This window comes from Triticum dicoccoides, chromosome 6B (assembly GCF_002162155.2).
Source record: "Triticum dicoccoides isolate Atlit2015 ecotype Zavitan chromosome 6B, WEW_v2.0, whole genome shotgun sequence".
Classification (NCBI taxonomy): Eukaryota; Viridiplantae; Streptophyta; class Magnoliopsida; order Poales; family Poaceae; genus Triticum; species Triticum dicoccoides.
This window is the reverse complement of record NC_041391.1, coordinates 105,377,772-105,387,785: the sequence shown is the minus strand read 5'-3', so window position 1 is coordinate 105,387,785 and position 10,014 is coordinate 105,377,772. Positions and strand designations below refer to the sequence as shown.

At 42.7% G+C, this 10,014-nt stretch overlaps 1 protein-coding gene across 1 annotated transcript; it reads right to left on the bottom strand.

Annotated features, from left to right (window-relative positions):
- Window positions 1–222: 222 nt before the first annotated feature.
- LOC119323322 (calcium-dependent protein kinase 4-like) lies at window positions 223–8,709 on the bottom strand. Its single transcript, XM_037596944.1, has 12 exons — window positions 8,372–8,709; window positions 6,676–6,806; window positions 6,123–6,164; window positions 5,821–5,932; window positions 5,639–5,717; window positions 5,342–5,511; window positions 4,315–4,441; window positions 3,530–3,645; window positions 3,344–3,451; window positions 3,193–3,255; window positions 2,930–3,103; window positions 223–736 (listed from the first exon to the last, which is right to left on the bottom strand). Exons 1-12 carry the CDS (start codon window positions 8,624–8,626, stop codon window positions 578–580), a joined length of 1,536 nt encoding a protein of 511 aa, XP_037452841.1. The 5' UTR covers window positions 8,627–8,709; the 3' UTR covers window positions 223–577.
- Between the last annotated feature and the right edge of the window lie 1,305 nt (window positions 8,710–10,014).

The window sequence follows — 10,014 nt, the reverse complement described above, 5'->3', positions numbered from 1 at the left end:
CAATGTGTTTTTTGTCATCATGATGAGACAATAAAATATTTATTCTTCCAATGCAAATTGGCACGGTCTATATGGTCAGTCATCCAGATAGCTTCTGGCTTGTATCATCCTTGTAGTATTGCTAATGTATTTGACAACTAGTTACATGGGATTAATCACAGGTTTAGAACTCTTCTTAGGCCACGAAATGCCTGTTTACTGCAAGCACACTACGGTTACCACTAACACAGCCAGGTCACAAATTTTCTTTGCAAGTGGTCACAAGAGTAACATATGACTTCTGTGCAACGAAGGCCACGAAATGACTCTGTTCAGACAGGAAAAACAACAGCATCCTCCATAGCACAGAACAGTAGCATGGAACACTGTACAAGACGTGATTTTGGGCCTTCCACACTTCTCCGAAAATATTTACCCTGAAACTTATCTCTAACCCTTACCACTGCACAAAGAACCTGGATGCTAACAAATCAGAAACCCTCACATCGCACGGAACGCAGAAAACAGCACGAAAGAAGAAATAAACTCTCTAATGTACTGTCACCATCTCCCCCCTATAGATGCTCCTCACCGATTCTCACATAGCCTGGGGATTCGGAACTCCGGACGGGCTTGGCAGGTTGCTCATGCTTGCGGTTCGTAGGAGCTTGCGGAACTCGGACAGGCTTATCCGCCCGTCCTTGTCGATGTCGGCCTCCTCCAGCAATGGCTCGATGGATCCCTTTAAGCCCGTGTGCTGCACATTGGAATAAAACCCCAGTGAGAACGCTTCCGGTCACAGTTAGTTTCTATGCTGCAGTTGTTGGTACTACTAGCATAATGCCCTTGCGTTGCTACGAAACTATAAAATACGAGGAGTTAGGTCACTGGCTTAGGAAATTGTCAAAATACATTGGCGCCACACGGCCTTTGCTCGCGGTTCACTATTAAAAAGAACAAAAATACAACAAAGATCACGCGTCAGGCATTGAAGAATCTTAAGTGACCATGGTCCCTTAAGACACACCATTTCGAATGTTGAAACATATGAGAATAGGCATTGCTAAGTTAACTGTACAAGGTCATGGATCAGGTAGGAGGACAAGGTCTATCGTCGTTTTGGAATTACAATTTGTTCACTTTTGTTCTGTGATATAAAACTGAAATAACTTGGTTGGAAAGAAAGAAAAGAAAAAAGAAAAACAAGAGCATTATATTGAGTTGGAGTTGTAGTTGCATGCTCTAGCCAATACAACCAAGTCAGAACCCTGAACCCTGAACATTATACTCCAACACTCCCTCTCACGTCTATGCTCCTTTGAGACTATATGACGTGGGTAGCAGAAGCAGGGGCAGGCCGCAATTATTTATTGCGTTTACTGGGTTTTGAACCCTGAACCTTTTGGTTGTAAGTTTATGCACCTAACCACTTCACCCATTAGACCGATCTGATGGAAGAGACTAGGCAGCACATTATACGTCAACACTCCCCCTCACGTGTGGCTCCCTCAGGCCTAACATGGACCGAAAGTGGGCTGCAATTTAATTGCGCCAGCCGGGTCTTGAACTCGAGACCTCTTGGCTCTGATACCATGTAGAAGTGCATGCTCTAGCCAATGCAACCAAAAGACCGATCTGGGGAAGAGGGGCGGACATTATACTCCAACAGGAGTCGCATTTCTGCATTTGTTATTTGTGCCTAAGTGTTAGCCTCACATGAATAGTAGTGTACTCCCTCCTTTCCGGTTTATAAGGCTCAATTCAAAAATCTCACCAACCAAGGTAGATGGTGAGTGGTGGAATACTTTTTGTAGTTTGCAAAAGCACCCAATTAATGCTCTTGTTTTTCTCAAAAAATTATGTTTATCAATGCATTAATTGCAATGCATGCATGCATAAAGTACATGCATTGATCAATTTTCTCTCAATACTTGCATGCAATGATTTAATGCACCTTGGAATCTAAACATGTGATGGGAAACAACCCAATTGAGCCTTATAAAATGGAAAAACTAAAATTTTGAGATAAGCCCTATAAACCGGAAAGGAGGGAGTATTGTTTATCTGTGTTTGGTCCCACATGTGAGTACAAAAACATTTGTTTATTTATGTTCATTCAAGGTTGCTATTCTCAATGTGGGTAGGGGTGCATTCGTTTATTGGTGAAGGTTGTTGGTCCCACATGTTCAAGGTTGCTATTCTTAATGTGGGTAGGGGTGCATTCGTTTATTGGTGAAGGTTGTTGGTCCCACATGTGAACACACCACCAACTCCAACCTTTATAAGTAGGAAAGATATTGTTAGGTTTGTCTCGGTACATAAATATTTAGGCTCTGAAATAGTAGTCCAAATATAAATGCCGAAGCATGCAACTTGGAGAATCAAACAGCCTTCAAATCTTGGGATGTACCTGAATGGACTACAACCCGATGCATACTTTCTTTTTATGGTGGAAAAATATTAATTTCTATGTGCAAACTCGAGGAATTACTAAATTCACTGAATATGAAGAACCAGATAGTTGGAAGCAAAGCACAATACGGAACGTCTCATCCAGATTAAGTCGAGCCAATTCATCATTCATGAGAAAAAAAGTGCAAAATGGATCATGTGACATGATGCGCGAATCGAAGAACCAACACGAACACGCGTCCCCTGAATGATCTGGAAACAGAGGAACGAATGCGTCTTCGACAATGCAAGGCCCTCGATAGATACGTTAGTCGGTACGATTAAAGACGAGGCTAAATGTTGGGCACAAGCTTGGGCACAGAGGCTGAGGGTTGTGTTGCCCGCCTCCTGGGATGTCCACTGATCGGGCGTTGGGCCCTTGTAACTATCGCCTCCTAGGAGGTTTGTACTCTCTCATCTTTTCAATGCAATGAAACGCAAAGATCCTTTTGCGTTTTCTCGAAAAAAAAACACGAACGCAACAGGAATCAGAACTTACCATTCTAAGTTCATCGGGGGTGATGTATCCATCCCCATCCAGATCAAATTTGCTGAAAGCAGCTTGGCAGCGGAGGCCCCACCTTTCGGAGTCCAGCTCAGCCATCTGATGTATGTGGAGAGTTGCCGCAACAAACTCTTTGAAGTCGACAAGGCCATCCGTGTTGCTGTCGATCTACCATATAAAATAAGATCAGTTGAGGTTATGTCAACTGCTTGCTGTGAAATAAAAGGGAGATCGAAAAGAAGTCTCTCAAAGCTTACCGCTTGAATGATCTCAAGAACACGAGGGCCCTTCAATCTCCAAGGAAGATCCTTTGCAAGGGCCTATTGAAACATACAAAGATCGTCAGCACTCAGCACCATCCAGTACCAGTGCAAAACGTTCTCATATGAAAAGGACTCTAAATCTTACATGCCGCATTTCTTCAATGCTAATTGATCCACTTTTATCAACATCAATAGCATCGAATTGGTCCTTTAGATCCGCTAGCTCTTCCTCATTGACTGTACTTGCTAAGGCCTGAACAAGCAATGGAGCAATATTTGTAAGGAACAGAATGAGAATACCATAAAAATATTTTGAGACCGCGATGCTTACCCGCAGCGCAAATTGCTTAAAACGGCTGTACTTGACAAATTGGCGCATGTTGTACAACACAGATATATCAACAGGGATCTCAGATGCATCTCCTCCTTCTCTCACCCATGGATGTGCTAATCATGTCAAGCACAATCAGAATTAGTGAACATGAAAGATGGTGAGTACTAGACATTCTTGATGCAATCATCTTCCTAATTTGATGCTTAAAAAGTTTAAGCTACATGTTATGTCTTTCTACAACCAAATAAACTCCTATCAGATGATACAGCCTGGAAAAAAATGGTATTGCAGGAGACATCCATTGTTTGACCTCACTGAAAAACTAAATAAAACTGAATAACTCACATGTGTTTTTTAAATTTCATAAGGCTTCTTTTTTAGAGGACTTTATGTTACTCCCGAAATCAGTATGCAACATCTGATTCTAGCATCATACTCCCTCCGTCCGGAATTACTTGTCGCAGAAATGGATGTACCTAGAAATATTTTAGTTCCAGAAACATCCATTTTTATCCATTTCTGCGACAAGTAATTCGGGATGGATGGAGTATTTTGAAAATGCCAGAAAAATTTCATGATGAAAGACAGACTTGTCCTCAGGCTGTATGTATGCACAGCACTTAGCATGCAGATTGCAGACTTACTCATGTGCATTCTTTTTTGGCACTATGTATGTGACAAGAATAGGCAAAAGATGCAATCTTAAGCATCATGTACACTAGCAAAGTATTGACATTATATTGGAACTTACAACCCTCAAAAAACAAAATATTGGAACTTACAGAGAGCTTGAGCTGCTGTCAATCTCGCCCTTGGGTTCTTCACCAGTAATTTTTTAACAAAATCTTTAGCACTTGAACTGATGCTTGGCCAAGGTCTCTTACGGAAATCAGGCTTGTTTCTTAGAACCTGATTAAAAGAAATTAATAGAACACATAAGATCATGTATGCTATCAATATTCTGTCTTTGCTGATGTACATGCATAGAAATATTAGATTTAAGTGGACGGCCATATTATCCAACACCTTTTACTGGTTGAGTAAAATGTTTAACTTATGGTTATTTCTAAATTGACTACAAATGTTCTCTCGTGGCATGTGGGGTCAGACTTTTCTAGCAAGCCAGTAGGAAAGGCAGCAAATTGTTATCTTTTTGTGAAACACCGAGAATACATAGACATGTTTAAAAAAAATTCTGAGATAGCTATGCCAGCAGATAGTACTATAAATTTCTTCCAGGAGATAGTACTATAAATTTCTTCAGACATGTTAAAAAAAAATATTCCAGGAGATAGTACTACAAATTTCTATGCTTAGGTGCCTGTCTGAAACTAATGCAATATACCATCATTAAACATGGATAATCCTAGGATCAAATTTCCCAGTAGCTATACCAGCAGCTATGCACAGTTTGCCTGGGAGGATTGCAACCTTTTCACTATTAAATAAAAGTGGACACTTTTTCATACATTCATTTCTGAGATGGCTAACGGTTATACATCAACACGTCCAAATAATGGTAGGCAATTTAAGGCTGCATTAAAAGGACAGACCCAGTGCTAGAAGCTCCCACGCCAGGTGGGGTCTGGGGAAGGATTATACAATTTAAGACTGCATTGCGTCAAATAAATTGGCAGACATCAGCTACTACTTAATAAGGTAACATTGCTACATTACATAGTGAAAAAGTTGCAGAAAATACAGCTTCTCCATTTTGTCAGTTCACTGAAAACACTATGATAACGCTCACCACAATGACCAAGAAGAATTTACATGGAAGCATAATCAATGCAACAGCAATCCATTTACCTCCTTGAATATACCATCCTCTGTTTTATCCCAAAAGGGGCGCCTCCCACAGAGCAAAATGTAAGTTATTACTCCTATGCTCCAAACATCCGACTCGGGTCCAGATCGACGTTTTAATACTTCTGGTGCAACATAATAGGCACTGCCAACTATATCACGGAACTTCTTCCCTGTAATCATGCATTTAAACGATGTATGAGCCAGAGCAATTACTGAGTTCTATGCCCCGTTAAGACTTGATGCAATAAGATACACATAACAATGATGCACATATACAGAAGACACCGAAGCAGGTACCTGGTTTTATGAAGTCTGACAAACCAAAATCTGTTGCCTTCAGAGGCGAATCCTCCTTGGTTGATTTGAAAAGGAAGTTCTGGGAAGGAAAATAGGCACATTCTTACATGACCTGAGAAGTAGTGAAGTATCACCAAAACTGTATACTAAGTGCCAAGACATCAAAACCGATCAATTTTTACCTCAGGCTTCATATCTCGGTGGACTAACCCACGCAGATGACACTCAGCAGCCACTTTGAGCATCTGCCGCACCACCACAGCAGCATCTTTCTCACTATAGCGGCTGTTTTTTCTGTCAAAGGAGCAACGCCAATGAGAAGTGGTTCTTATTTTCAAAACCAAAAAGTGATTAATGCAGACAGCAAAAACATCAAGGCTAAAGTTTGTGGGAACTAAAAGATGCCACTAACTCTAGCAACCGAATGATACCAGAAAAGAAAACGATATATGGAACAAGAAAAGCAGAATATATCTGATCTTACTTTGCCAAAATCCGGTCCAATAGTTCACCACCTTCACAAAGTCTGCAAGAAAGAGCAAAGAAACAAGACTTAGTAGTTGGTAATAGAGCATAGGAATGATTATGCTTTTGAAAGAAAGAACTCCAAATATCTTTAAGTGTGATAGTCCAATAGATCATGCTATATGCTAACCAAATATCTGTGGTACAATGCAAGGAAACTGCAAAGAGTTCAAAACATACATGACTAAGTGCTAAAAAGTCATGCACTCAAAATTTAAACATTTAACTACACTATAACACATTCTGGCATTCATATATTATTATAATGTAAAAGATAGATAGACAATACAACTGGTCTACCCACAGTTAGGAATAGAAACTTAATCTATCTCAGGACAGGACAGAATTACTAGGATATAGGACGAAATTTCAGCAAGTGCATGTCTGTGACTCTAGGAACAAGAAATTGTAATTTGTTTCAACAACAAAATAACACCGTTAAATCTGCAGACCATCATATCATTAAATGTTAATGAGAGCAAATTCTGCTAAATAAGTACAAGACTACTTACTCCATCACAATATATACATATGAATCGTCCTCAAATGCATTGTCGAAGTGAACAATGTTCTCATGGCCTTTAAGGGCTTTAAGAATCTTCACTTCTCTCTTTACATCTTCCACAGCAACAGGTCGGGTCATCTGTTATAAAGTCCATAAATATACTTGTGTTAATCACATACTCCAAAGATGATGCATAGCAGACAGATGTAACCGTGTAATTGTACACTGCATGTATCCAAGACTTCAATTAGCTGCATGGATGAACATTAGCTGAACAAGACTCGACACCGTATCTATCTATAATAGAGGATAATGATTTATAGAACCATGGGCAATTAGCAGTCATGCAGTGAAGTTATCATGTTTTCATTAGTTATTATTATAGTTCGCAACATAGCAGTGCAGGTGCTACATTTCCTTTCTATTGGAATAAGAGGTATAATTTCCACAGAAGGTTAATAATCAATAGTCAGTACGACTTTCACAAGGATATCCTGCTGTCAACTTTCAATTGTTATGCATTCTGCCACAGAACGAATGGCCCGTATTTCTAGCATACCTATGACACGAATTTACTATGAAAGTCATTTAAGATTCTGTGGTGATTGAAATTTCCCTCAATGGCTTTGCATTTTTAGTACTCCCTCCAATCCATATTACTTGTCGTTCAAACGGATGTATCTAGACGTATTTCAGTGCTAGATACATCCGTTTGAGCGACAAGTAATATGGATCGGAGGGAATAGAAAATAATAAAGCAATACTGTTGTTTGAACCAAGGTACAAAGTCTTTGAATACATCAACACCGTGTTGATTAGTACATGCGTTCCCAGGTCAAATTGAGTGGAATGAAGAAAATGTCATCCGCCCATATCATGGACGAAGCCAAGGAGACATTGTCCACTCCAGGAAATGGTTGGTGAGCTTACCAAGAGCAAAAGATTAGCTATCCTAAAAGAACACCTACACCATATTATCCGTAAAAACTGCAAAAACTTAATATCAAAACTAAAATCAAGGTTGAAAACGAAGACATATACACTACGCGAAAACTGGAGCTCCATGTGAAATGTATTTCACAAAAATGGCGCTTCACAAGTTGTTAACAGGAAAAAGAGACGCGGACAAGGTAGCGTACAAACTACTACTATCAACTATAACATTCTCCCTCTGAGGTTGGCATCTACGCAAACAGTCAGGAGTCAGGAGGAAGCGTCTTCACCATTTCGGGCAGAAGTAGAAGTACAGGTACTTGTACCATTTTCAGGAGCAAAATTGGCGTGGTGAACAACTACTCAAGTGCCAAACCAGGAAGGAACCCGCGAAGATGGGCTTCACTCATGTACTGGACCCCTCAAAAAGGAAAGTGGACAGCTGCCTGCACCTAGCGATGGATTGACAAGAGGAGGAAGAGTGTAGGGCCTTGCCGACACGGAGGGTAGACCACCCTCCTCCACGTATCATCAGCAGCAGCAGCATTCAGCAATCTCATACCGAGAATGGCGAGTAATTTCATCTCCCAATCTATCTTGTAAAGTCTAAATCCGCGCAACGCAGCTGAATCGACGAGCCGAGTGACCTCAAGCTAGCCGAACGAATCGCGCGACGACTGATTCCGTTGCAATCTCCCGACCAAACGAAGACCGAGGGGAACCGAGCCGAACCGAGCTACAGATGCGGGGGGAAATCCTGAGAAACGGACCTTGGCCTTGTCGATGCGCTTGACGGCGACGCGGTCCCCGGAGAGGCGGTCGACGGCGGCGAAGGTGTAGCCGAACTGGCCGTGGCCGAGCAGGCGGCCGACCTCGTACCTGCCCTCGAAGTCCCGCTCGTAGCCGAACTCCACCGCGGGCGCCTCCGCCGCGCCCTTCTCCTCGGCCTTGCCGCCCCTCGGCCGCTGCCGCCGCCGCCGCTCCGCGTCGGCCTCCTGCTTGGAGGAGGACAGGCAGGCGCCCATGGTGCCCGGTTCTCGTCGCGGCCGTACTCGTCGTCGGAAGGGTCGTCGTCGTCGTCGTCGGGGGCGCGGGGGTTTGGGGGTGGGAGCTCAGCATAGGGAGGGCGCGGGCGAGGTATATAGGGGCGGGGAGGCGGAGGCGGGGGAGCGGGGTTTGGGTCGGGTCGGGTGGGGTGGGGGAGGGGGGAGGAGGAAGGTGGAGAGGAAGGTGAGGATGGAGCGGAGGAAGGAGGAGGGAGACAGCGAGAGGGGAAGGAAGAAGAGGAGGCCTTCCCGTGTGTCGCTGGTCAGTCGGTCAAACCGTCAAACTGCCTTGCCTCCCATTGTCAACACACCTCCCTACCCTCTTTCAGACCATTTCTTCCCTTCTATTCTTGTCTCTTTCTTTCCTTGTTTCTCCTGGTGTAATGTAATTTTTATGTTTAGGTGTAATGTAATTTTTATGTTTAGTTTAAGTTAGGTTAGTTTGTTCTTATATACTACTCCCTCCGTTCCAAATTACTCGTCGCTAAAATGGATGTATTTAGAACTAAAATACATCTAGATACATTCATATGTGCGACAAGTAATTCAGAACGGAAGGAGTAGTTAATTACATTATAGTTAGGTTAGCTTGTTGTTATATACTCCCTCCGACCGAAAATACTTGTCATCAAAATGAACAAAAAGGAATGTATCTAGAACTAAAATACATTTAGATACATCCTCTTTTATTTATTTTGATGACAAATATTTTCGAACGGAGGGAGTACTAGTTACTTGTCTGATTATTCGTTTTGTTTGGTGCCGTAGACTAACTTGTAATTATCTGGATAGAAGGATGTTAGGGCATCTTTAACGGTGTCTGCGGATCCATGGATGCCGAAGCAGGCCATCCAACGTTGTCTACATACATTTCAAACACCTTTTCAACAAACCGAATGAAATTTACGCAGACACAGCGGATTTCGTATAAACCGTTGAAAACATTTACATTTTGGACATATTTTAACTAAAAGAAGATAAAACCATGTGCACGTCCGGCCGCGCGGATCTCCGGTCCCATGAAACAGATACATACCCTAGTCTACGACCTCCCGCGGCGGATCCCTTTGTCTTCCGCATGTTCAGCAGTTCGCTCACCGGACTGCCGTAAGCCCTGGAGGTATATTCTTTCACGTATCTTCCCTATTTTCGATTGCGCCGCTCATCAGAGTGGCAAAGGGGGTGCTTCAGCCGGAGGTAAGGAGGCTCCCCCGCTTCCGTGGAGGCCACGGGGTCGACAATGGTTTGTGATAAAGAACTGGGCAATTCATCGGTTGTGCAAGCCGGTGACGCGCCGGCGGTGGCCTTCTTGGGACCCAAGCTGCGGTGGCCTCTCGTGTTCTACTTTACCTCGACGCTGGGCAGCC

Coding starts and splice junctions, on each gene's coding strand:
- LOC119323322 (XM_037596944.1), bottom strand. CDS start 8,626: ATGGGCGCCTGCCTGTCCTCCTCCAAGCAGGAGGCCGACGCGGAGCGG. Junction 6,807..8,371: donor AGCGCATCGACAAGGCCAAG/GTCCGTTTCTCA, acceptor ACTTTATAACAG/ATGACCCGACCTGTTGCTGT. Junction 6,165..6,675: donor TATGTATATATTGTGATGGA/GTAAGTAGTCTT, acceptor TCTTTCTTGCAG/ACTTTGTGAAGGTGGTGAAC.